A 27,064-nucleotide genomic window follows, 5' to 3' on the forward strand; every position below is an offset into this window, starting at 1 on the left:
AGGATGTCCTTGAAATATGATGTTGGATGTTTTTTTTAACTTCATTTGGAAGGTTTGGCTCTTTTTCTGTCAAAAGTTGCCTTTTGCATGTGCTGTTCAAGATCCATTAAATGTCAGATGGAGGTTAGGAAGCCAAGGGTAACTGTTCTATTTTTATGTATTTATAATAACTTCTTGTGTTATGATTTATTAACTTCTTTTTTTAAATCTGCAAGACAATTGGCATATTTTATTGAAGTGGTTGTGCATTACAATAAGTGCTGTTAAAAGTATATATGAAAAGAAAAACATGTAATTGAATACTTTATGGTAGATTTTTGTTTAATTCTCCTTTCTATTTTATGCAAAAATTAAATGTCTGTAAACATGTTATTAATGTGTTTGCCTGTGTATATAAGTATTTCCATAGGAATGTGCACTCAAAGGACCATTACAGTTAGAGATTTCCATCTAATTATATTTTCTGGAATAAAATACATTTAACTGAACAGAGTCACATGCTGACAGTGCCAGAGGCAAAGAAACAAAAGGAGTTGTTTTTATTTGAAAGTATTCCTTTTGGTGACAAGATTATCATAGCATGCATCAGCTGCAGAGCACTGCTGAAAAATTCTCTTATAAGAGTGAGTTAACACAACAAAATGATTTATTCTTTCTTTACCTTCCTCCAGTCCTCTCCTGCCCCAGCCTGCCAACTTCTCCCTTCCCTGCCATGCCAACTTTTCCATCATTACATTTTTCAGCTGTATCCAGGATCTGTATGTACCAGCCAAGAGTAATCTGTCATTGTCAGCATTTAAAACTGCTATTGTTTATTTACTATTCTAATTATATATCAGGTTTACAAACTTGCTTTTTACAAATGCTTTCTTAGGAAAGTCGGCAAAACAGTTAGCAATGTTCATCTGATTATACTCACACTCCCCCCTCTTTTTTTTTCCCTTGTCCTCCTCCCCCTCCTACAGGAGCCCAGTAACAAACGGGTCAAGCCGCTTTCCAGAGTTACATCACTAGCCAGTCTCATTCCTCCTGTACGAGCCACTCCATTGAAGCGGTTCAGCCAGACACTTCAGGTAATTGCAGTAAATGCCTTGCTAAAAGGGGAATGCATACATACTCACTCTTTCTTCCAGGGTTGGATGGGAACGGGAACCAACATATGCACACCCCCCCCATTGTAATGTGGCCAAACAGGTTTAGGCAACTTATGACTGCAGAGTCACTCAACCTAAAAACTGAACTCTCACTTCAAAAAACCATATCTCTCTCCAGATAATTAACATTTTTTAATTACCAGTAAGAAAACTATTGCACCTGCAGCATAGAAAAGTTGTTACACTAAAGGATTACTATTGCTTTTTAAATTTGATGAACAGTCTTTTCCATTACATCTTCTATTAATTTTGGTTGGTTTCTTTGAAAATGTTATTTTTGGTATAGTTAGTCACGTAGGGCTGCTAAATTTCCTTCTGTGTAGTGAACTTTAACCTTGCCTAAACAAAAGAGTGAATAATTGGGAAAAAAAGTAATTTTCCAAAGCTGCTGCTGAAAATAATAAAGGGCAAGCAAATTCTAAATGCATTTTAGAAATTAAATAATTTTGTAGTTTCAATTTCTGTATTGTAGATTAGGTGAATAATATTTAACATACTCAGAGGCTAATGGAACTGTAGTTTGTAAAGTATTTGTGCCTCCAGACCTAGACTGCAAAACATTTGGGTGCTCAGCTCCTAATGGTTCTCATGAGTGGCAAGCAGATGGGAGCTGCTCTACAGCTGTGGATCTGGCCTAGAGAGACAGACTGTTTCCTCTTTAAAACCATTTGTGTAAGAACGCATGTATAAGATCTGAAGAAAGTCATTTAACAAGTGTAATTTCTTTGATGAGAGGAAATACAAAAATATCTTGAATGTATTAAAAATCCTACTTAATCAAAATTAGTTTAATTAGAGTATTACTGAAGTTATCAATCTTAAGGAGGAAATAAATAAAACTTTAGAGCTAGGAATCATGACAAATAAATAAAAAGTAATGGGAAAGCTCCCCCCATTTTTCTATGGTGGTAGTCACCTAGAAAACTGATATTACAGGGTTTCTTTAACATTGGTTTTCTTGTGTTCAGTTCCTATGATTTTGAAAGTGCAGACATCAGCGTAGAAAAGCCACATGTGTTGGGGTTGGTGGAAAGGCAAAATGGCTGAACTCCCCTCAGTCTGGGTTTGATCCAGAAGGTGTATTATAGCGTGACTAGAGCAGAGATGCCTGTATTCCCTGGGGTGTATAAATCTCCTCCATAGTCTGTCTCCAGGAAAAAATTGGCCCAACTCTGAAAGGACTACATTAGTTCCAGTTGTGAGGAGTGTGGAAAGTGAATTAATTTTTGGCTAAACTGCTTCTATGCACAGCACTTCCCTTTTCAGAGCCTGAGACAGCTGTTGTCCTCATTTAAGTACCTATGCTTGCATTCTGTAGTGAACGCCTTTGAGACTGGGTTGTCCAGTACAATATTGTATTTAATAGTTTGATTTAGACTGTCTGAAACAAACTATCGTTTCACGCGTGTAGTAGCAGCTTCCTGAGATGAGAGCTACATAAATGTGTTTCAGGGCAAATTTATACAAAAATAGGAGAGAAAACAGTGGCTTTATTACAAACATTTTGGTCTTGCTCTGTTCATACTGATTATAAAAATATATTTTAATTAACTGTCTGTTTCTAAGCAGATTAAACAGTGATGTTATACCATCTCCTCTAAGTAACTATGTGCTTGAAGGAGCTGCCATGAGAAATCAACCTGTATGTTCTCCAAATTCTGGGTCTGAATCCATTTCCAAGTGATGAATGCTGGTGATGTCTCTCAAAACTGCCTTCATAGCGGGCTGTAAATTGACTTCTTACTGATTTTGTCAACAACAGTAAAACAGGGGAAAAAAAAAAAAAAAGACTGACCTTGTGCTCAGGTGCCCTATTTGGAATTATTTAGAAACATTCTGGGAAGCATGTATAGCCTTTTTACTTTATTATGTATTGACATAGCTGTCACTGTGCCTTGTTGGAACAGTGTAGAGCAGGATTTTTTTCATGGTGTGATACTTGTAAAAAGAAAAAAGTGTTGATTTTTCTTACTGGATGAATTTTTATGTATCTTCACTGTTATTTCAGTCAAAACCCATGATTCTTCTTGCATTGCTGTTAGATTTTCTGTATCTGTAAAATGAAGAAAACCACTATCATCATCACAACATCCAATACAAACTTCTTCCCCTGGAAGAAAACAAAACAAAGCCAACAGAGCATCCATCCAAAAAGACCACTCCAACAGCATCAATAAAAGGAACTAGAAAATTCTGAGTTTCCTTTATGGTATTTCAAACAAACCTTCTTATATATTCTTTCTGAATGGAAGATACGTGTAAGAGTTAAAGTTTATTGTGCATAATTTTCCTTACCTCTCTACATGTAACTTCCACTTAATGGACTTTCTGCATGCAGGTTGAAGAAACACCTCCATGTTTGAGATCTATGTATTTACTTTTAAGATACGTTCTTAGCACCCTTTCATGTTTCATATATTTTTTGATTATAGAGGTATTTTGGTTTTTTTGTGTTGTCTTAACTTTGTTATGATTTTCCAAATTATTGTCAGTACTTTTCCACAAGAATTCCAAGTAACAAAACACATGAAGTCTTTACAGCTTGCTTTCTGATTTTTGTGACAATTCGTAGTTGCTGTTTCTGTCACACAGAGCACTGTGGACTAATTGACTAATATAATGCTGTTAGCTTCATCTCTGGCAGAGTCTGTCTGTGTATCTGCTCAATACCAGATGCTAAGCAGGTATTTTTATTTGTTTATCCACCTGGAAAATCACTTTATTTTATAGCTGTATTTTCAGTCTGCATCAAGCTAGACTAATGATTACGATGATCTGCTTGTTTCTGCTTGGTCTTGTTCACAGCTGTGTTGTTCAGCTTAAAAGCTGAAAATAGGATCAGAAAAAGAACTCCAGCTGATGCTAAAGAGTCAAGTCTGGCTAGCTTCCTCTGCAACTTCAGTTTTCATTGTGCAGGGAGTCCAAATTATTTTTATCTATTTTAGGACGTTAGAAATTTCTGAAAATCCTTAAGAACAAAAATCTTTTTAACATCAGTTCTGAATGCTCAGACTTTGATTTGTAGTGCCTCTTTCCCAGTACATGAAGCTGTTTGTTTTACTGCAGCTGAAACGAAAGTTTGTTAATTGCATGAATTAACATCAGTAACACATAGATCCGTCATAGTAATAGTCTGGTAACAGCTGGTGAAAAGCTATTGCGCTCAGATAAATGCAGTAAACAAAATCAGGGGTTGTGACTGGATTCTTCCCCAGCTCCTTTAGTTTTTGGAGTTATATGAAAATTTTAATAATCCCAGATTGGTGTCATTTTTAACCAGTATGATGGACATGTTTTTTAAGGAAACCAGAAACTAGGAAAATATTTTTAAATAACTGGAGACATAGAAATGCTGTTCTGACATTCCTACAATTCTTTAATGGGATTCTGTCACATGACTGGTCCTGTCCGTCCGTCCCCCCCCCCCCCCCCCCCGCCATGGTGAGTATCAAAGATACCACCAGAGTACCTTTAAACTTGTTTTTAAAAACTGTCAGAGAGTTTTATTGAAATAATTAATTCTTTATTTGGGGATTTCTTTAGTTAGGCTTATATATCAGGTTTACATCCCATTTCTATTCTTGTCTGTTACAGCACTGATGATTCAAGTATGCCTGACTCTCAAGGGACAAAGTATTAATTTTAGCATTAAATACTATTTCCCTGGTGATGTATTAGTTTGTCTCTTCATAGCTTTACAAGCCAATCTGCAATGTGTATGCAAAGGAGAACATGATATGTTAAAATAAGCTTGGATTCCTCACTGAAATGTGTGATTCCCAGCCTAACAAGATTTCAGTGTACCAGAAGTCAGTCAGTGTTTTTGCCTTTGCTGTGTTAGTGTATAAAAGAAGGAAGTGTGACAAAGGGACCACTTGCTGTTGAAGTGGACTTTGCCCTCATTGTTAAATAACATGTCAAAACATTTTTGTCCCTTTCCACTAATAATACCCTCAGTCCAATGTTCTTTATTAAGTAAGGTACACATTGGTTAATTAAAAGGCTGGTGTATGAGAGAAATCAATTAAATATATACTTACTTTGTCCAGGTAGCAAAGATGCTAAGCAAGAAAGCAGGATTTTGGGGAGTTTGGTTTCCTTTTGAGTCTCTTAGCCTTTTTGTGCCCCTTCTGCCCTATGGAGGACAGTATAGGGCTGTAGAGAATAGCATCAAGCATTCTCATACAGCATAAAGAAACATTACTATCAGTGGATGTGCAAGCTTACTTTTCTCAAAACTATGTAATTTCAGTTTGCTGTTAAGGGTGCATGTCATTTTATAACATGATATATGACTTTTTGTTAAAAGGTTTCAAGATGAAGGTATTTACTTTAAAAATCAGTCTGTCTGGTGCTTTTCATTATAAGTACTTTCTTCATTCGACATAAAACATTCCTTTAAGAAAACGCCACCACAAACACAGGAGCTAGATACTGGAGGATGCATATGGGAATGCATGGAAAGGGGCATTCCACCTTGGGTCATGGAATGACAACTGTTCTGCTTGGCTGCATTCTCATGGTTGGTGATTTGTGGATGCAACACACCTGCCTCTTTTCCCTAATCTTTCCATTTGCATGTAAAAATAATGGATTTCATTATTCATCTTTATAACAAGTGTAAATTAAGCATGTAATTTCACGTGTGTTTCTTATCTTCTTAACTCTTGAAGGAAGACTAACACCTGACTTGCACAGTTTTGGAAGGTTGGTATATATGTGTGTGTGTGTGTGTGTTTATTTTTAGGGGTTTTGTCAATTCCAAGTAGGGCTCAAAATGACTTCTGTTAAAAGGCACAGTTTTTATTTATATAAATGTCTTCTTGTATTTTAAAAACACTGTATTTATAGGCACTGTTTGCATTTCATGGGCTCTTCAGAGGAGAATTTCCGATATTGTACTTTGTATGTACTGCTTTCAACCTGGAAATGAAGAGAATTTATTTTATTTTAAATATTTTTACCCAAGGCAATTGAAAGATGATTGTGTAAGACAGGTTTTAAATAACAACAAAAATGTAGAGTAATTCAATAATGTGAAGTACTTGAGGCATTTCAGAGGTAGGACTTCAAGAAGAAGCCTCTAATTTTAATGAAGCAAGAAAGGGATCTTTTCAAAACAGCACGGTGAGAGCATAAAGTATCTATCCTTAGCCTGGACTCTTTTTAAGAGTCTACAGGAAAATAGAAGTCTCAAGTCTCCCTTAAAATTGGATTTGTTTTTATTGAAGTTTTAAGACCAGACAACAGATACAGAGTTGCTGGTACACATCATCAGAGTTTAGAGGCTCCAGAAATATTAATAAAGATTCTACCAGAGCAGAACACAAAACTGGTATATCACAATTTGCTGTCTTCTAACACTGATTGCTTAACACATTTCCTAAACTGCTAAGAAGTAAGTAGGAGCAAGTGGTGTGAAAAGAATCCGGCTTGTTGCTTGTCATAAACATTAAAATCTGAATATTGACATACCTTTTCCTTAAAGATAATGTGATTGTTCTTCTCTTTTCAGTCAGACATCCATTTCACACCTTTCTGTGTGAATTAGTTTCTTGATCTCATTATACATCTGAAGAGACAGGTTATTACCAGTTGAAAGAGTTTTTTCCATGTATCAAAACCAGTTTGGTCAATTAGAGCATTATATCACTATTTATTTAATCCTGCTTTTGGAGATACCTGTAATAATTATACCAATCAAATCTTTCATGATTCTGACAGTTCACAAAACAAAAAAAAAAAGTATTGCTATCAGGTAGCAAGACACTAAGGTAAGAGGAAAGGTTTTGAAGGGCAGTCTCACTTTATGAATCCTCTTTCTGTCCAACTGAGAAAACTTTTTTCTTAAACTATTAATATGTGTTTGATGTAGTGCACCTTTTCATCTGATATTCTCAAGGAAGGACCTATTGTTTCTCAGTACAGATATCTTTGAACAATGCCACCCCCCAAAATAAACAAAACCCAACAATTCTGTTAACTGTCAGTTGCTACTTATCTACCAGATTTTGCTGTCCTAGCTTTCCAGAGTTTGTGTGTAATGATTATTTCTTTCAAAATGAACCAAAAAAGTATTCCATGTTAGTTTTGTCTCTAAAACTTGCCTTAGTTCTATTTTTTTAAGTATTAGGGATCTAATGAGGCAGATATATGTAATGCATGAATAATTCCTGTGTGTTTACTGAATTGAAACTTTGTATTTGATCAGTTATGTTTTAGTGTGTTGGGCCATTGTGCCATTATCCCTGTAGTTCATTCCTGTTGCACGGTATATGAATGCATTGTATAGTTTCAAACATGTTGAAAACAGGACAAGGACATAGTTCACTGCAGGAATGGAAGTACTGACCTTCCATAAAGATGTATTATAATTTTCTTACATTCCCAGTACTAAGCATTGCTATTCACAATAAAAACTAATTAGATAATGTTTGATTGTTGTACTGAACTATGTATGTGAATTCCTTAGAAAAAAATATGTGAAACTGTTCTAACAATAAAAACTCTTCTTCTATATATTTCTAGCGTTCTATCAGTTTCCGTAGTGACAGTCGCCCAGATCTGTTCAGTCCACGACCATGGTCTCGAAATATGCCCCCTGCTAACACAAAACGGAGAGGTAGCAAACTGTGGAGTGAGACCTTTGATGTTTGTGTCAATCACATGCTTACATCGAAAGAAATCAAGCGTCAAGAGGTATAATTTTTTTACCCATAAATTGCATGTTCAAAAGCTGTCTTTAAAGCATGCGGTTGAGGAATGCTAGTAGGCATTAGGATAGCACTTGAAGCTTTCCTGAAATTAAACAGAACGTCACCACCTACACTAGGAGCAGAATTCCATCCACAGTCTTTATAATTCAAGCTGTATTAGACTAATATATTCTTTTTTAAAATCAGCTCATCAGATTTCCTTAATAAATGTAGAGTTACTAGGATATATTGTGCTGTGATTGGCTGCATGAGTGTACAGGTTCTGTATGCCAGTTTCTGTAGTGATGGTTGATATTTTGATGTTCCATTTTGTTGTTCTAGTAATGATAGATAAGCATGCTATTTCAGGAACAGGTATTCATTCATCAAGTGATATGAACACACAGAAATCCACAATCATTTCCCCTGGAAAAGAGTGTGTTTGAGGAAATTTTAAGTGCTAGAAAATGATATATGATTGAAAGAGGTATGTTCCAAAGCAAAGAAAGTACATCAGTGGTTTTAATGTGGTATATGTGGCAAAGTCTAAACAGTTTTGTGTTACAGCCAATGACAGAGGTCCTTTAGAATCAGGACTATTTTTTTTCCTAAAGAAATTTCTAGCAGTATCAACAAAGTTTATAACAATCTCTCTGAGAATACTTCAGGGACTGAGTCATAAATCAAACAGCAGGAACATCAAGCATTTCTTGTGCAGTTTTTAACATTGTGCAAGAATTCAAAGGAAATAACTTTTAAAATTGAGAACTTCAAAGGCAGATTATTGAAAAATAAACTGTAGAAACTGTTTGCCTAGTGTAACAGTCATTACTGTCTTGGGGCAGAAGCCAGAACCCTTCAAAAAGCCCAAATAAATGAGCTGTGTTCCAGGAAGCTTTTCATGAGGGTTCTGCTGTATATTGGTTCACATACTGCATGCCTCAACAGAATATCTGAACTGCTTCACGTGTGTGCTGTCAGTTAACTGTATTATCAAGCTAGAAGAATCTGCAGTAGCTGAAGGTGTTCTTCCAGGATTTATGCAGGTTGAAAGCCTTGACTGTAAAAACAGTAATTCTAACTGACCAAAGTGCTCTTAACTTTTAGTGTTCCCCAGTTTAGAATGAAATCATACAATAAGCAAATAAATGGTATTTCGGGAAGTTACTGTATTAGGTTGGTGATTATTTTTAATCTGCCATCTTTAAAGTCTCAAATCTGCTTCAAGAGAAGTAACTAACATCAGCTAACAGTTGAGCTCAGCCTTCCTAACAAGAAAATGAACTGGTACCAAAATAAAAGTGCCCACCACCAAAGAAATGTTTTAAAGAAGATCGCTCTTTTACTTACTAGACTCCCTGGAACTTTTACCACTGCATGTGTTAAAATGGAACACAACAAACTCCAATGCAACTAGTTGTATAAACAGTTAAGTTACAGTTGAGTCAAAATACCGCACTGAAGATAGCTTCCCCACCTGGAAACACATCCATTTGAAAAAAAACCCTTAATTCTGTGACTATTTCAGATAAGCATTTTATGAACAATCTGATATAGCGCTGTTCAAAAAAATACTGTGCATGATTCAGTAGCTATGGAATAAAGCCTTACTTTAATTCTGCAATTAGGTTTACTAGAGAAGTTCTGATACATGGTATTAAGACAGCTGTTCAGAATATAACATCAACTCAACAAGTTGCATATTGATTAAATAAAGATATTTTATAATATTTGTGTCTCTCTTTATAGGCTATCTTTGAACTTTCCCAGGGAGAAGAAGACTTGATAGAAGACCTGAAGTTAGCAAAAAAGGTATGGGTTTTTTTAAAAAAAACCATAACAAACAGTATTCTTTGGTTCATACCACTTTTAAAATAACCCTTGCTTTTTATAATTACTAAGACAGTAAGATGGGAAAAAAACCCAAAACATACTTCTATTTTCCCATTCTTTCCAAAACACTTAAACTATCAATTTCATTCTTAAAAAAAATGAAAGCAACATATTTAAGATATGATTATGAAACTTTAAACTATTCTCAGCAATTGGTCTGTTTTTACTTACAAAGAGTTTTAAATGCTGTCACTGTTTTTTCAACTACCAATGATGTATTAATTACAGAGCTCCCCTTTTTTTGTTCTCAGGCTTATCATGACCCGATGCTTAAACTTTCCATAATGACAGAACAAGAGTTGAACCAGATCTTTGGAACATTGGACTCTCTAATTCCTCTACATGAAGGTAAAACTCAAATGGTCTTTGCATTACTATCACACATGGATTTATAGTCATCTGGTCATTAAATGAAGCTTCTTTTCTTTTTTTAATCATGATCAGATCTTCTTAGGCGACTTCAAGAAGTCAGGAAACCTGATGGATCCACAGAACATGTTGGCCATATCCTTGTGGGTTGGGTAAGGCAGAGTTTTTAATCACTTTTGGGACTTTAGTTTGGAGCTGCAACATAGTTTTTATCAGACAATTTCCTTTCCACCTCTAGCATAACATGTCAAAAATACATTCTCAAAATGTTTTTAAAAGGTAAGGCAACTGTTTAGGGACATAATGGAATATTTCCCTCTTTTCAGGGATTTACCATTAAAAGATTCAGACTAGGATGTTGCTTTTAAAGCTTTTACTATTCAGCAGACAAGCAGTATTTAACGTGCCTTAAACAAAAATCAAGAGTCAGACTGAAGTTTGTCTGATGTAGATAATTTGAGAATCTGCCCCCATTTGTATTCTGGTTTCTAGGGAAATGAAGCTTGAACAGTCACATTGTGTAAAGGCACCCTGTAGTTATTTTTGAATGTCAGTCCATTCCAGTCAAGGTAACAAGGTAGTTGTTAGTGCTGTCGAAGATAGTGATTTTCTAGAAGTTTGCTACAATAAGACAGACGGGGATACAATAGCAATGCTATTGCTGCCCTGTGAAAGAAAATGTTGGTAAATTCAATTCACTAGTATCCAATAACACGAACACTGAAAATAGCTTTAATTAGTTCTGTTGATGCTCATTATAATGAAGAAGAGCTATTTTTTAAAGGATTTAGGTATGTGAAAAGTTTATTTGTAAGTATATGTCAGTAATGAAATCTAGAAGGAAAAAAAGGGCTTGAAGTTTTTAAGGAATTAGGTAATAACATTCAGCAGCTCCGTGTGAAAGAGTGGTCTGTTGTAAATAAGAGAAATGATCACTGCTGGTACCTAATTCAGATAGTTAATGATAAACTTGTGTCAAAAATTATCTGTTTTTCTTTGCGTAAAGTAATTTTAAATATATTTATTTTCTGCTATGTCTGAACGCCAGTGAAGTTCTCTTGTTCCTAATATTTCCAAGTCTAATTTCCTTTGTTGAAGATTTTACATATAATTGTGTGTTAATATAGCAGTTTTTATAAATGGATATATTGTTCTAATCAAAATACAAGCTAGGTTTTCTCAGATTTAAGGCACAGTTTTGTCATCTTAGTTTGGTCAAGGTTCTCAAGGGCAATACAGAAGTTTGACTATAGAAATTTGCTTATCTAAAAAAGACCAGATTTGGGAGTACTCATTCCTAGGCTTTTATTTCCATTCATAATTGAAATAACTTCTGTGTTAAACTGTTGTCTTCACTAACTGGTGTTTAGTCTGAAATCATGGATGTTTTTAATGCTTTGGAATAATATTGTAGACCTCTGGGAACTGAGAGATGAACTAGTGCTTCTAAATTATTTAAATGATGGACGAGGTGGTCAGAGGACCCTTGTAAACCTTATTGATGATAATGTTAATGGAAACATTATCATCAATAAGTTGGGGATAATCTCCATTTAAAGATTCTCAGCATGAGTTTTGACATCCTGAATCACGTGAAACTTTTGATGTAGCAAACTGTGCTTTGTTTCAGCTGCAGAATAATTTATTCTTTTTCTCAGCTTCCATGCCTGAACTCCTATGACAGCTACTGCAGCAATCAAGTAGCAGCCAAAGCTTTACTGGATCACAAGAAACAAGATCACAGAGTGCAAGATTTCCTACAGCGCTGCTTAGAGTCTCCTTTCAGTCGCAAACTGGACCTTTGGAATTTCCTTGACATCCCAAGAAGTCGTTTGGTTAAATACCCATTACTACTCAGAGAAATTTTGAGACACACACCAAATGATCATCCAGATCAGCAGCACCTTGAAGAAGCTGTGAGTTACTGTTTGGTTTCGGGTGTTTTTAGGAGTTTACAGCACTTTTAGCTTACTAATGAGTTATGGGACACTACATAAAATATGGAAAGGCAAATACTTATATGGGCAGCTGAAACTAATACGTGAAATATCTAGTCCTGCTCCCCCAGTTAAATCCTATTTCGGTATCAAGGTGATGCCAAAAAAAAGGAGGGGGGCGGGAGGTGTTTTCCACAGCTCTTGTCTGATCACTGTCATTTATTCTAAATGTATTCTAATCTAAGATGGGTAATGTGGAGATCTCTCTTCAGGTTTTAGATCATTTAGCTAAGTTTTATTCCCTGTCTTGAGACATTACATAACCTCTGAATCTAGATTAATTACCATTTGCAGGAATGTTGCTGAAATCTGCCTTCATTCTGTTTTTTATTCAGAATAGCCTTGCACTTTCTGAAATAAAACCAGAGGATAAATCCAAAGCTTTAAAACTTCCTTATTAATAGAAAGGGACCTGATTAAGATATTCAAAAATGTTTCTAAGATTTCTGTTCTTTCCCATATACGTGCGTATATACTTGCATGTATGCACATATTACTGGATTTTGCATATATCTTGGAGTACGTCAGTTTACTGTAGCGGTTGTTTGAAACACAGTTCTAAATTAAGAATATCATCAGTATCCTAGTGCTTTTGAATAGTATTTAAAGTAAATTCCATTAATATTTTCAGGACCGAATTTATGATTTGCCTAGACTTGAACATTTTGTACATTTTAGTATTTGCTGAAAAACGACAGCCCTGTTTTTTTTGCAAAGTGCATGTTTCTAAACCTGACCAATACTGTTCTGCTATTCCTTCCCCAAATACCTTGCCCAAATTAACTTATCTGTTGTAAAATTGGACTGCTGTGGTTTAAATTCAAAGCTTGGATACTTGCATTTAGATGTAATCTATAAGGTATATTTTCCCCTTGTGCATATTCTTTTAAATCCAAACAAAAATCATAAATATCTCAAAGAATGCTTTTGCTTATTTCTAAGGCTTGCTTTTCTGCATAATATCTGGTAATATCTTCTAAAAAATATTTTAAATGCTTTCTTCTAGTGCTTGTATTTGGGAGTTGTTTAATAATAAATAGTCAGGATTTTTTTGTTGATATTTCATTAGCTTTATATAGCTTTGTGGTATTCTGCTTCAGCGGAAGAGTTTACCTTTGAAGTGATGTATTTCATAAGTTGTATATTTGCCAAGTTAAATTAGGAAACAGAAATTACTCTATGGGGTTTGCTCTTAACACTGTTTTAAGCTTATGAAGTACATTTGTTTTCCTGTCTGGCAATCTGCTATAAGCACACTGAGCCAAGCTGATCCTGGGATCAGTAGATTCTTGAATTATCTGTTTGGACATGTGTGTCCCAACCCATTTCCCTGCTCCACCTCCAGTTATATAACAGAGGAATTTGATTGGTCTAAGCAACCTGTGATCACTGTTAGAGTTTACTGTAATCAACAGAACTTCATATCCACATGCTCAATTAAGGAGTATTTTAAGTTTCAGATAAATTGATCTCAGGGTCCTTAAAGACTGCATAGTATAAGGAAGTTCAAGACAGCGTATTTTTAAAGAAAAGGCAAAGCTTTTTTTAAAGGTTTTTTTAAAGTAAAAAGGCAAGATAATTATTACTTTGAATTGTAAAATTGTAGGTATGTGCAAGTAGTGGAATTGTAAAATAAAATTAATTTACCTTATTGCCAGAGGGTAGCCTTCATAATGAACAAAAGTTGAAAATTACTGTTTTGGGCTAGTTGCATGTTTTGCAGGATAAAGATCTTGATAGTTCTTCTGTTTCTTGTTCTCTGCTATGATGCATCAGTTTTCAGAGAATTATAATCCATTTTAAATAAACATTTTTAAGGCAGGTTGTTTGTCCTGTGTCATTTATTGGCACATTTCACCTGAGAAAAACACATCTCCAATTATATTTCTTAATATGTTTATCTTAATTCTGCCTATTTCTGTTTGATAAAAAGAGCTAAATACCAGATTTTAAGCCATTGTTAGAAACAATGATAAAGCCAGACTAAAGTATCTTTGTACGCTGTAGTCTGTTTAATTCTATTGCAAATATTAATACTCTTATAAACTGGTCTGCAAAAAAATTCATGGAACATGTGAAGTAAATTAAGATGTACTTTCTTGTAGCTGCAGTTCAGATTACTAGGAGATAACTCAGAATATTGGACTGTCTAAAGTTCATGTGTTTTCATTGTTTTTCTGTAGATAAGTATAATTCAGGGTATAGTGGCTGAAATCAACATAAAGACTGGTGAATCTGAATGCCAGTATTACAAAGAGAGACTTATTTATCTTGAAGAAGGCCAAAGGGATTCATTGATTGACAATTCACGCGTTGTATGTTGTCATGGTGAACTGAAGAACAACAGGGGAGTGGTAAGGAACAAATATTTTGTCATAAATACCTTTTAAAGATATTTTTATTTTTCATGACAGCTAAAAGAGCTGTGAGTATACATATATAAATGTCACCCTTTCATATGTAGGAAGTTGAAAAATATTAACTTATATATAACACTGCTCTTTTTTGTTAGCAGTCAAATATCTGTATATGGAGATAATAAGCTTGTATGTGTTTCTCTCTTTAAGGGGACCTAACAATATCCTGGATAAATTGTAAATCTAATAAATTTCAGTAAAACTTGCAGGGAAGAGAAGCAAATTAGAAATTTCTGGTCTCAGAGACGTGATAGTAATGACACACAAAATACACTAACAAATTTTAAATCTGTCAAAGGCTGTGGTTATTAAGAATATTTTACTTGATTATTTGTTGAGGTCAAAGTTAATTCATTCAACAGAGAAATTAGGTACTTGATACTGCGAATTCCAGTCTCAGTGAGTCTGCACTGTTGATAAGTGTTATACTCTGAGCTTTCCATTTAAAAAAACCAAACCAACAAAAAACCCCTACAACACCCCACACCCACCCACCCATGTAGATTAGTAGAGATATTAATGGAAGAGAAACCAGTCATGGACAAACAATGAAAAAAGATCCTCTTCTCATAATTGAGTTTATGAAAGTTTTATTAAAAAACCTAACAAAGTAAGCAGGATTCTGAATGTATTTTTCTGTGCTGGGAGTGCCTCTATTTAGCATGTTTATGCATACAATAGAAGGATCATGTTTTACCCTACGGCTGAGATGGAAAGATAAAATGGCTGCTGTTTTCTGGTTCACCTGATAAAGATCAGGCCGGCAGTTAATGTATAGCAAACTACCAGGAAGAATCTGGCAATTTCATCTTTGTGATGAACTTTCTTTATTCCATCCACACTACCCCTGCCTTTCTTTGGTAGCGTAACACTAAGTATATAATTAATTATTTTCAATTTATGAACAGTATTTAAAATTCCCCAGCATTTATGGGAGGTTTCCACACTGATGTATTCCTTGAATACAACTGACAGTGTGGGGTATTTTTATGTTTGTGCATTTCTTTGATTTGGGGTGAAAACCAGATCATTTGTATCTACCTGCTATTACAGAGTATTAGCTTTTGCAGCAAATAAGAGATCTCCCCATTGAAAGGAGTTTCATGTGACTCCCCACTAAAATGAGCCATAACAAAGCTTTACATTATGAGGAATCTGCCACATTTTGTGGATGATATTTTGAAAACTGAGTTTCAAAATAAACAAGGTATTTTTCCTGCACATTTAGAATATTAGAAACAAACCAAACCAAACCAACCCTACTTAACATGCAAACATCCATACCTGTATATACCTCAGATCTTTTATCTCACACATTTGTGCTTTCATATTCATATGAGAAGGTAGCCATTTGCTGAACATATAAACTGAAACATAATAGATAGACTCCACCAGACTCTGCACAGAATCTTTATTAATACAGAAGAGGACAGCACTACAGAATAAGGAACAAACAGAAAGTTTAGGTGTGTGTTCTGCAAAGACTTGGAAAGACACAAGTGGAAAAAAATTGGGACTATTCAGGGATATAAAATGAGGCATCTGTTGCGGAAAAATAGTGAAGATTAACTTTTTCAATATCGGAAGACTGCCAAGGCATATTGGGAAATGTTTCTGCTATAATTACTCTTTCATTATAGTCTTCTGAAAACATGAAAACATGAAGAAGAGACAGTGAGCTAAATGGATCTGAAGCTCTGTCTTGTTTTAAAACTGCAAACAGTGCTTCCATTTATATTTAGTCAGGTGAACTTCAGAAACAAAGGATAGTTGATTGGGAAGGAAATACTGGCTGTGGAAAATAAAAAATTGATTTCAATGCATGATACCAAGTGGAATGAGTTTAAAATTTCAGTTTATTGTTGGAAGCCACTGGAGATTGAAAAATGTGAGGAGAAACAGAATTTAAAGATAAGAGGTGACTTATGCTACCCAGGAGCGAAAGTAATTTTCTGAGTTTCAGAGAGCTGTGGTGAAGCTGATTGTGCGCAGCATGTGAATTGTAAAAACATTGCTTATAATTGTTCATTGAAAATGTTTGGATGATTAAGATTGCCTGTTTCTTAGTAACACAGGCAGTAAAGTTAAAGTGGGTGTCAGAAAGAAGAATGTGTATAAGCATGAACATTTCAAGGTCCCAACATGAAAAGATTAATTAGGATCATGACATAAGAAACTGAGTAGAGGACAGGAAAAATAATTTTAGAAGTTTTCAAATTCTTATATTTACGTACTTACATGCTGTCGCACCATAAGACTTTTAAATAGCAGGAAGAGAGGAATCCTTATTTTAACTGTTGAAAACACAAGACTGTAATATACTAGAGTTTAAATACATTTGGTTTAATTATTTTTTTAAAGAAGGACTAATGCTTTATTATTTATCAATTTTTAATAGAAACTGCATGTCTTCCTGTTTGAAGAAGTGTTGGTGATTACTCGAGCTGTCACCCATAATGAACAGCTCTGCTACCAGCTGTATCGGCAGCCAATTCCAGTGAGGGAGCTTGTGCTAGAAGACTTGCAAGATGGAGAGGTGCGATTGGGTGGATCCATACGTGGTGCATTCAGCAACAATGAGAGAAGTATGAGTACACCTTTTTTAATTTCTTCATATAGGATCATTAGAACTTAAGACAACTGCCAATGAGACACCAGAATGTTTTCTCTGAAATTCATGTTATCTATATCCAACATCTTGATTTTTATTCTAAACTGGCTTATTATGTTGTAACTTGCTTCTTTTAGATTGTTTCTCAAAGCTCACCATATTGGGGTTTCTCCACACACCTTCTTCTGTACTGAATTGAGAAGGGAACTGTGTAGAATGTAGTGGTAAACCCACAAAATTATAAGCAAGTATATTTTGAAATCTTAAGCTTTAGCTGTTATGACTTTCCCTATATTATGGAGACATTGATTGCTATTCCCTAACTGAGTCTTTCAGCTGACAGATAACGTCATGCTCAGTGGTAAGACTGTAGCTGTTCATGTTAATGTCAAGGGGTAAGAGTTAATGTACTTGTAATTAAGCATATTATAAAGATGTTTGTTTCTATTACAAGGATCCTCTGAAACTCACTTACCTTGTAAAAACTTTGAGGGTTTTTTATATGTATTTGCTTTATTAGTGAAGTGAATGTAAGAGATGAGGCAGTCTCTGGCTGACACAAGGAACGGTATTCAGTGAAGGTTCTGGAAATCTCCTTTGCAGAGAAGTAGAAGAGGTGTTGAAGTGTGGGAGAAGCCCTAATCCTGCTGATTCACATAAAGCTTTATGGGTAGCTCATGCATGGCAGAACCAAAATTGTTTAATCCAGCAATATCAAATTATTAGAAGCACTTGTGATGTTCTGTCTTCTTGCCCCACAAAAGATACCCTGAGAAAGAAAAGATTCTCTGTGGTCTGACATGGTATTGGCAGGAAAACACCTTAAGTCAAAGATTTTGCAGATTTTGTTATTTAAATATACTCTTTGATTATAAAATCCATTCAGCCAAAGCATTCAGTGTTTTGATATATGTTGTTTCTTTCAGTCAAAAACTTCTTTAGAGTCAGCTTCAAAAATGGATCTCAAAGCCAGACTCACTCACTCCAAGCCAATGACTCCTTCAACAAACAACAGTGGCTTAACTGTATCCGCCAGGCCAAAGAAAAAGTTACATGTGCAGGCAAAGCTGGCATGCTGAGCTCAGAAACACATTTTCTTTTGTCACCAAATGGAAGCAGAGTACCCCAGGGGGAAACCACGCTCGAGCAAATGGACCAATCGGACTGTGAGTCAGACTGTAGTATGGACACCAGCGAGATCAGCACCGACTGTGAACGTATGGAACAGACGAACTCTTGTGAAAATGAGAAGCAAATAGAAACCAATGTTTGACAAAAACTTACAGTTCATGGAAGAAAATCTCTCTTGCCTGTACAGTATTTGCATTCCATAGATGGAACCATTTGGAGAAGCACTTTTAAAATGTTTTTTGTGACAACATCAATGCAGTCCTCCTTGTATTCATACCTATGAGTGTAGTACTGTAACTACCAATCTGTATAAGCTGGAATCTCTTGCAACTCAAGTCCTGTGATTATATTCCATCAACATCTAAGATGGATGAAAGAGGTACTTGACCAGTTATTCTCAATGTCCTGCTGTAAACAGAATCTCTAAACTACTGTTTATATATGCATTACATAAAGAATCTTTTCATAATTTTTTAAGTACTTTATTTGCCCTTTAATGGGGCAGCTGAAGATGTGGACTTAATATGGAGTTTCAGGATAGGTATCAAGATAACAAGTTTTCATAAAGGCATGGAAGGGAAAAATAGTTTATTAGAAAAAAGAAAAACACCTATCTGAACTCTTGTGGTATTAAATCAACAAGAACTATAAGCAGCGGGCCATGTAGCCCGTGACACTTTAGGGATTAATTTATCAAAATGAAGCACTGTCCTAAAATCCAGCAACCAAATGGTCTAAAATCTGGTCAGTTAAAGTGGTCAGCATAGTGCTGTGGTTTATTTATCAAAGCATGTAATGCTACAAATAATCAAGTGATAAAAAAAAACAATAACCAAACCTCTACAGCCAGCACTGAATTAAATGAAATGCTGAGAATACTGGGTATTTGTAAATAAGCCAGTAGCTTGCTTTCAGTGACATATATATATATAATTATCCCAAACAGGATAAGAATGGAAAAAAGCTTTTGCTTGTGAATAGGCCCTCTTCAGCATTTTGCACTCCACTGACCTCCACTGTTGGTTTTAAACACCACTAAACTAATGTTAAAACATTTAATTTTCTGTAAATGTCTGTTTACAGTTACATGTAGTTGGTTTTTAAACTAAGTGATGATTTTTTATCAGTGGTGCTCTACAAATACCCTATGGAATTATGTAGAGAAACAAAAAGGGAATTGCTTTTCCTTTCAGATGTATTACATCCTTTATATTTTTCTCGTTTGTTTTAAAAAGTTTTTGTTGCATTTAATCTCATGCTGTAATTGGAAATGTTACTGTGTTTTCTGGTGGCTGATTTAATCTACTCATTATGATGAGAAGGAGACGAGTCACGTAAATGCAGTCTAAAACACTCAGTTCAACATCTTGTTTCTTTCCAGGAATCCCTGGGTAGTATTTTATTTCTTAGTATAAGAAATAATGCCAGTGCTGTATGGCAAGCTATGAAAATGATATATTAATAAATATAAGTGATCCTTGGTATTACACAAGATAACATGTGCAAAGTACTTACAACAACAATAATAGAAAAACTTCTAAGTTATTGCCAAAACCATTTTTCTTGTGTTCTACAAGTTTACAGAAAATTTACTGTCAGATATCTTGCATATGTATATGCTGATGTGCATTACAGAAATTGGTGTGACAAGATGTTAGTGTAAACCAAGGTATTTTTATTTTTTAAAGAAAATGTCATTTTTACCCTATAGAACATATTTCTGTATTTATAGTTTTTAAAAGAAGTCAATTTTCTCTTCTGTTTCAGGCTTTGTAATTTATTTCAACTGCTTCATTTTTAGAGCTGAATGAGTGTGGCAGTGAAGATGAAAGAAAAAATTTACAAAAGAAAAGGCATAGGAAAGCATATTAGATGATGAACCATTTTTGTAAAACCTGTTCATCAAAGTGTTTAAAAAGAACGAAAAGCATGTAGTGTTCAGCTAGAGAAGAAAGAATGAATGTGTGTCTTGACTTTTTTTTTTTTATAATAGCCTTAAACTTCTCTGGAAGCATTTCAAATAAATTACATTAAACCATTTTGATTTTTATTTGGTTTGGTTAGTTGTGCAAGACTACAAAAAGATTGCAGCTGTGCACAGTGAGGCTTAACATATGTGACCAACACTTACATTTTGGTTCTTCTGGAAGTGTTACATATTTGGATCTAATTTGCTAGATACAAAATAGTAAAAAAGAAACGTCACTGCACCCAATTCAGCACATTCCCCAAACTTTTGTAATATATAATCAATTTAGTAAGTGGGACTAAAAATTAAATCCTGCCATTAGTTTCTTTCTCCTGATTCCTTGTGGGTCACATATCTACTAAATATATATTATTCTAAAACACTGTGATGATGAACTTGGGGGCATGTAAACCAACCAGCCAGTGATCTCAGAAGATTAATTTACATTTGTTTACTATTGTTTAGCAACCCACTTAGCATCATGTTCAAAATGCTGCAGTGCAAGTGTTTGTTTTGCTTTGTACTTGATATGTTAGCTACTGATTTAAGAAAGCTTAATAATGTTGTTTTTCAAATCATCTTAAGGGATAAGTTTATGAATACTGATACCATTCTGGATTTGGTTGGCTTGTTTTGGTTCTAGCACTTTTAAAATGTCACTGTGTTTTAAAGGTTGACTTTTGATAGGGGTGGAGGGGTCATGAATGATGAAATGTAACAAAAAGGATGGGCAAAATGTAAAACGATGAATGCAAAGTAAGGAGGACAAGTAATATAAGTAAATATGTCGAAGTGGTCATTGTGGTTAGTAATCCTGGTGTCAGCAGAATGGAGTCTAAGAAGTTGCAACAGTGAACTGGCATGGGTACCACAGCTGTGCAGTACGCATGGGCCTCTGCATGATTCTTACGCAGATAATTGCTTCTGATTTCTCAGGTCACCCATCATTGCATGTCCAGTGCTTCCACTAATGAGACAGTTCAAAGCTGTGTTAATTGTTGTATTGGATCTCCAAGGGATCTTAAATCACTCCTGCCTCAGATGGAAGGATAGTGCCATGGCAAAAAGCTGAATGACAACAGGTGGAGTGTGTAAAAAAAAAAACAAAAACAAAAACAAAAAACCCCCCAAAAAACGTAAAGGAATAAAGGTAAAAGCATAGATTGACTTGACTGAGAAAGAAAGGTAAGTAAAGAGATTGCCCTTGAACTATATGGGTCCTCTGAAACTACAAAAGAAAATGTAACTGTCTGTTCTTTGGTGCCCTAGATTTGGTCTGCAGCACTGAAAAGAACAATGCAAGGATCAATGCCTGTCTCCTGGAACACAAAGGGCTGCTATGAGACACCAGGAGCACTTAGTGTAAAGTCTGTGAAGCTCAGTAACAGGGACTCAATTTCCAGAACCTGGGTAAAGGACAGGCCCAAAGTTGAACTCAAAGGTAGAGGAAGTATTTCTCAGTGGTGACTCCTATTCAGCATGACCCACCCAAACCAGGGATAGTGCCTTAGGAGTGCCTCTGCAGTAGTGGGAACCAGATTTCTTCAGGTTTCACAGAAATTCCTAGAATTAGAAAGGAACATCAGAACTTTTAGATACCAATCTAATAACCAAATGGATTGCTGCTTTTGAAACAGTTGATGTTTTATGGTGACACTGTCTGGCACTTAAGGTACAGTCTTGATTCTGAGGATCTAACAGAGCCAGAGACTTGAGTTCTACATATATGGAAGAAGAGTTGTTTCATTTGAATAGGGGATTCCAGATCAAGAATGGACAATTCTTCCATATTTAATGCTTACTCTTGAATACTAATTTTAAACTACTGTAATCTGTTCTACAGGTTGATGCTGCCATCTACTGGAAAAATAGCATATTTTTAGAGCTGATTTGATTACATTAAAAATATTTTAAGATATTAAATGTATGAATAATTAGAAAATGAAACTACTTTAAAAAATACGGATACTTTCAGACTTCCTCCTGAGGATCACAAATTTGTTAGAAAAAAGTACTAGGTGAATTTCTGTTACGAATTCCTGGCTTTGCAAAGCCAAGTCAAGACTACTTGCCCAGTTTGTCTCACCTTTTACTATCATAGGCATATTTTCTCCATGGCTGGTAAATGATACTAAAGCTCTTTCCAAGTGTGTAAATTAGGCTTTGTCTGAATTTCCTGAAGATGCCACTCTTTGCATAGTCTATGAAGAAATTTTAACAATACAGTTTTCCTGTCTTTGATCTCCTAGCACATAGAATTTAGTTGGCACAAAATTAGCACTTACACATTTGAAGAAATGTGTTTTGCATCACTAGAGTAATTTCTGGAAAATAAAATAGTAATTTCTAGTTATTTAAATTAAACTGCAACAGTATGCTCAGACTAAATAATAATTTGCATTTCTAAATTTGCTTTCATGAAAGAATACTGAGGTGATGTCTGGAGCAAGCACCCAAGTTTACTCCTGGAACACGGAGCCTTATACAACCCTCCCTTTAAAATGTCTTTTATTTTGTGGCTATTAATCTGATCTAAATCTGTATTACTAATGTATTACGTATCATCTGAATCAAAGGGATCTGCAGCTGCTTTGTACTTGGGTGGGAAACCACTTGGTGCAAGCCAGGGAGTCGCGGTTGAATGCTTGGCAAATACCAGAAACCACAAAACCCAGAAACTAGAAAGACAGTAAGGTGACAGATTTTACAAGCTTTTTTTTACTTCGAAGTATTCAACCAATCTCTTCCTATGGTGATTTTTCACTGAACCTTTGTTTTGTAAACTGAAATCCTTGCTACCTATTTAATATCTACAAGGATCTAAGATTTATAGTGGTACAGCGATCTAGAATTGTTACATCAAGTAGTACTTGGTAATTCTTGTGATGATCTCTCCCAGGCTTATGTTAATACAGAGAATAATTTTGTACAACCGCAAAGAAGTATCTTTTTAAAGCAAGTGGTAAATGAGGAAAACTCCTTTGTATGTTGTTTGCTAAATAAGCAAGACTTTATACATTGTTTGGATTTGATACATGCTTATGATGTTTATATTTCTCATTATTGAACAATACATTGTAAACATATGCTTTCCTGTATTTTGCAGTATTTGTTGTGAGAGAGTGGTAGTACGTATACTTCTCACAGTTACTGGGTAGTATTAGTAGACAGTAGTTTCCCACATGGTTACCTTTTTTTGTAGTTGTTTCTTTAGTGCTTGTTGAATTTATTGGAATGGCTCTATAGTTGATCCATACAATGTGGCTCCATTCCAGGATTACTAGAATACAGTGAAGATATGCAATTTAGACTCCATGTTTCTTCTCAAGTCTTTGGAACCCTACTGTCATGTGGTTATTCACTGTCTGTCAATAGATCTTCATCTAATGTGACCAGTATGTCATTAGAGCTATGATAATTCAAACAAGCAAGGAAATAAATCTGATGTGTGTGTATATAAATATACACAGACATGCTAAAATTATGTTTTCCTAAGTTACTTAGTGGCTACTGGAAGACCTCATTTTGTTTTGAAAATCCATTCAACCTGTCCAAAGCATAGATACATTTTTCATTAATTCTTCTGCAATGAGAATAGACAGTATGGTTGGAAGGACCTATATTAAATGTGAACCAATTCCTGGAAGAAATTTGTCTTACCTAACTTTAAAACATCAGTTAAAGAAATCCTTCAGTGTCCCCAAAGAATTTCTTCCTGAGCTTCTTATTGCTAGACAGTTTTTCCTAACATTTAACCTAAATCTCCTTTGATACACTTAAACCTCATCCTAAAACCAATCACCAAGGACATAGAGACATAGAGAATATTTCCTCCTCCGCAACAGCACTTACCATCTTTGATAACTATTATTTATCCTCTCCCTTCTAGACAAAACACCCTCATTCTTCCAGTCTTTCATACAACGGTTTAGATTCATGCAGCACAAAAGAATCATTAGATGTGTTCCCGGAAGTTACAGCAATAACTTCACAGTATGTGTAAAACGAGAGTGAGGACACCAACTTAGCTCTGTAGTATTATTGCTCATTTGTGAATGCAGGGAAGCCAGATTTAATCAAATCCAAACACCAATCAACTGAACTAGTTGTATATTGAAGATGTACACAGCCTGGAAGTGATTTTAACAGCTTTGCCAGTTCAGTCTTAATGAAACAGGTTTACATGTTTGGAGACCAACACTAGATTGGTATTTCTTCTTGGTATTTTTTTTTTCTTGTATGTGAGAATTCTGTTTGAATGAGGTAAAGCACAGCAAAATTATTCTGATATGTATCAACTGATCTGTAATATTCTCTTTACTACCACTGAAACCTCACAGAGGCAGGACATCAGATTCTTGGGGAGACAGTCTTAATTTATCCATAGGCTGAACACTGCATTTGTGGATTTTATTACCTCTTGTTAATTGAACACTGTATTTCTGCAATCAGATAAATGTTTGGTGTTATGTTTCTGTAATTTCTGTAAATTATGGATACTAATTACCTTATTTAAACTTGGCTGGCTCCCAAAGACTTCTAAGAAGAAATTATTAATTATTAGCTTATCTTAACACCTTGGAGACTGCCGTTAGCACCCGACCATTTTTGAGTTAGTAGGTTATTTATACTTTATGACTTACAGGTAATCTAAAAAGAGATCAATAAAATAAAAGGGCTAGGTTAAAATATTTGGTCCTTGCATAGAAAAAACTTTGTATTTAAGCTTGGTAACTGCTTTTGAGATGACTATAAATAGCTGCAGTTAACAGTTTTAAGATAATTGGTAAGTAATTGTCCTGGTTTCGGCTGGAATAGAGCTAATTTTTTTTCATAGTAGCTAGAACAGTGCTGTGTTTTGAATTCAGTCTGGGATTTTGTATGAGAAGAATGTTGATATGACACTGATGTTTTTAACTGTTGCTCAGAAATCAAGGACTTCTCAACTTCCCATGTCCTGCTCCTGTGCAGGTGCACAAGAAGCTGGGAGGGAGCAGAGCCAGAGCAATGGACCCAAATTGGCCTGTGGAATATTCCATATCATATAACATCATGCTCATTCTATAGATGAGGGTCGGCCAGGAAGCGGGCTCTCACTTCCAGGATTGTGGCTGCGGGATCTCCTCTTTGGGATCGCTGGGAACAGGCTGGGCATCAGCTGGCAGGTGGTGAGCAACGGCATTGTGCATTACTTGTTTGTATATTATTATTTTAATTTTATTTAGAGTCAATTATTAAATTGTTTTTATCTCAATCTACAAGTCTCCTTACCTTTACTCCTCCAATCCACCCATCACCCAGGGCAGAGAAGGGTGAGTGAGCGGCTTCATGGTGTTTGGATGCCAGCTGGGTTTAAATTAACAGTAACTAATGAATGTATGCATTTGTTCAACAACTACAGCACTAGTATACTTTTAACTAAGCAAACAAACTGTGGGCTTTTAATGTTTTGCTAGCTACTTCTATATGTAAACATCTAATATTTGTATTTGCTAAGCACTGTAAGAATGGGTTATTCTCAACTTAGTGCATTCCTAAGAGCTGCCAAAGAAAGGCCTCTGCTTTGGCTTTCACATATTCACACCTTTCATTTACCAGAAGTTATAAGCCTTGCAGCAGTGGCAGAAGTGAATAAATACTAACCTTCTGATTTGATACTGGCCTCCAGTGCAGGTGTAGGATGGACAACATGAGGTAGCAACACCTTAAATTACTGCAGAGGAATCCAACAAAGCTCATCTTTGAATACTTAACAACTGTGGAGATGTTATGAAATTTCATAATTTATTGTTTTGAAACACCAGTTACTGGCATTATGTTTGAAGCCTTGATTTTCCCTAAAAGCTGATCTACATCCATGATCACAAGAGTTACATGCGCTCTCATTATTCTTTTAATTACAGACTATAGAACAGACTGAACAATCGTGACAGAGGAGTAATTCAAGTTAGCACCTTTCCATGTTTTGCTATATCACACTTAGGTCTATAAATACAGCATTATGTTTTCTTTGTGAGTAAACAAAACTTGTAACAGCTCCACACTATTATTCAGCTCTGGCACTGAACAAAAAAATCTGTTGCACATAACCATCCTAGCATACCTCCTCATTAGTTTCCTTAGTAAATCTGCTGGAAAAACAGTTTCTGACTGTCATGGTTTAAACCTGGCTGGCAGCCAAACACCACGCAGCCACTCAGTCACCCTCACCCACCCCTGGGCAATTGGGGAGTAAGTTGGAGGTTTAATGGTAAGGAGAATTGCAGGTTGAGATAAATTTAATAAGTGAAATAAAAAAATAGTAATAATAGAAAATACAAACGAGTAATGCAGTGTGATGCTCAGCACCCACTGACCAGTGCCCAGCCTGGTCCTGGCTGTTGATCCCAGAGAAGAGAGAATCCTGAAACCATCACCCTGAAAAACTGAGTGGTGCTTCTCGATCAATCCTTATCTATATACTAAGCATGACATTACATGTTATGGAATATTCCATTGGCCAATTTGGGTCCGTTGCTCTGGCTGTGCTCCCCCACAGCATATTGTGTATTTGTGCACTAGCAGGACATAAGTTGTTGACAAGTCCTTGATTTCTTAGCAACAACTAAAACCATCAGTGTACTTTTAACATTCTTCTCATATCAAATCCCATACTGAATCCAAAACAGCACTCTTCTATCTGCTAAGAAGGAAGGGAAAAAACACAATTAACTCTATCCCAGCCAAAACCAGGACATTGACTTAGCTTCAATAGTAATAAAACCATTTATAGCATTTGGTTTCACTGCATTTGAAAAATGGTACTCTCTGGTATATGAATAATGGATT

The 27,064-nt window shown here is 35.3% G+C and overlaps 1 protein-coding gene across 5 annotated transcripts in view; it reads left to right on the plus strand.

Annotated features, from left to right (window-relative positions):
* Window positions 1–20,305, plus strand: part of ARHGEF3 (Rho guanine nucleotide exchange factor 3) — a 132,475-nt gene extending 112,170 nt beyond the window's left edge. For 4 of the 5 annotated variants that reach the window (XM_074914396.1, XM_074914397.1, XM_074914398.1 and 1 more), the window contains 9 exons: window positions 966–1,073; window positions 7,683–7,853; window positions 9,599–9,661; window positions 9,994–10,090; window positions 10,187–10,263; window positions 11,770–12,027; window positions 14,292–14,462; window positions 16,924–17,110; window positions 18,063–20,305. In XM_074914396.1, the coding sequence (XP_074770497.1) occupies window positions 966–1,073; window positions 7,683–7,853; window positions 9,599–9,661; window positions 9,994–10,090; window positions 10,187–10,263; window positions 11,770–12,027; window positions 14,292–14,462; window positions 16,924–17,110; window positions 18,063–18,409 (1,479 nt within the window). In that variant the 3' untranslated portion in view covers window positions 18,410–20,305. The remainder of the gene's footprint in view (window positions 1–965; window positions 1,074–7,682; window positions 7,854–9,598; window positions 9,662–9,993; window positions 10,091–10,186; window positions 10,264–11,769; window positions 12,028–14,291; window positions 14,463–16,923; window positions 17,111–18,062) is intronic. The other variant, XM_074914400.1, reaches the window with a different exon arrangement.
* Window positions 20,306–27,064: the final 6,759 nt, after the last annotated feature.

Source organism: Athene noctua, chromosome 10 (assembly GCF_965140245.1).
Source record: "Athene noctua chromosome 10, bAthNoc1.hap1.1, whole genome shotgun sequence".
NCBI classification, from domain to species: Eukaryota; Metazoa; Chordata; class Aves; order Strigiformes; family Strigidae; genus Athene; species Athene noctua.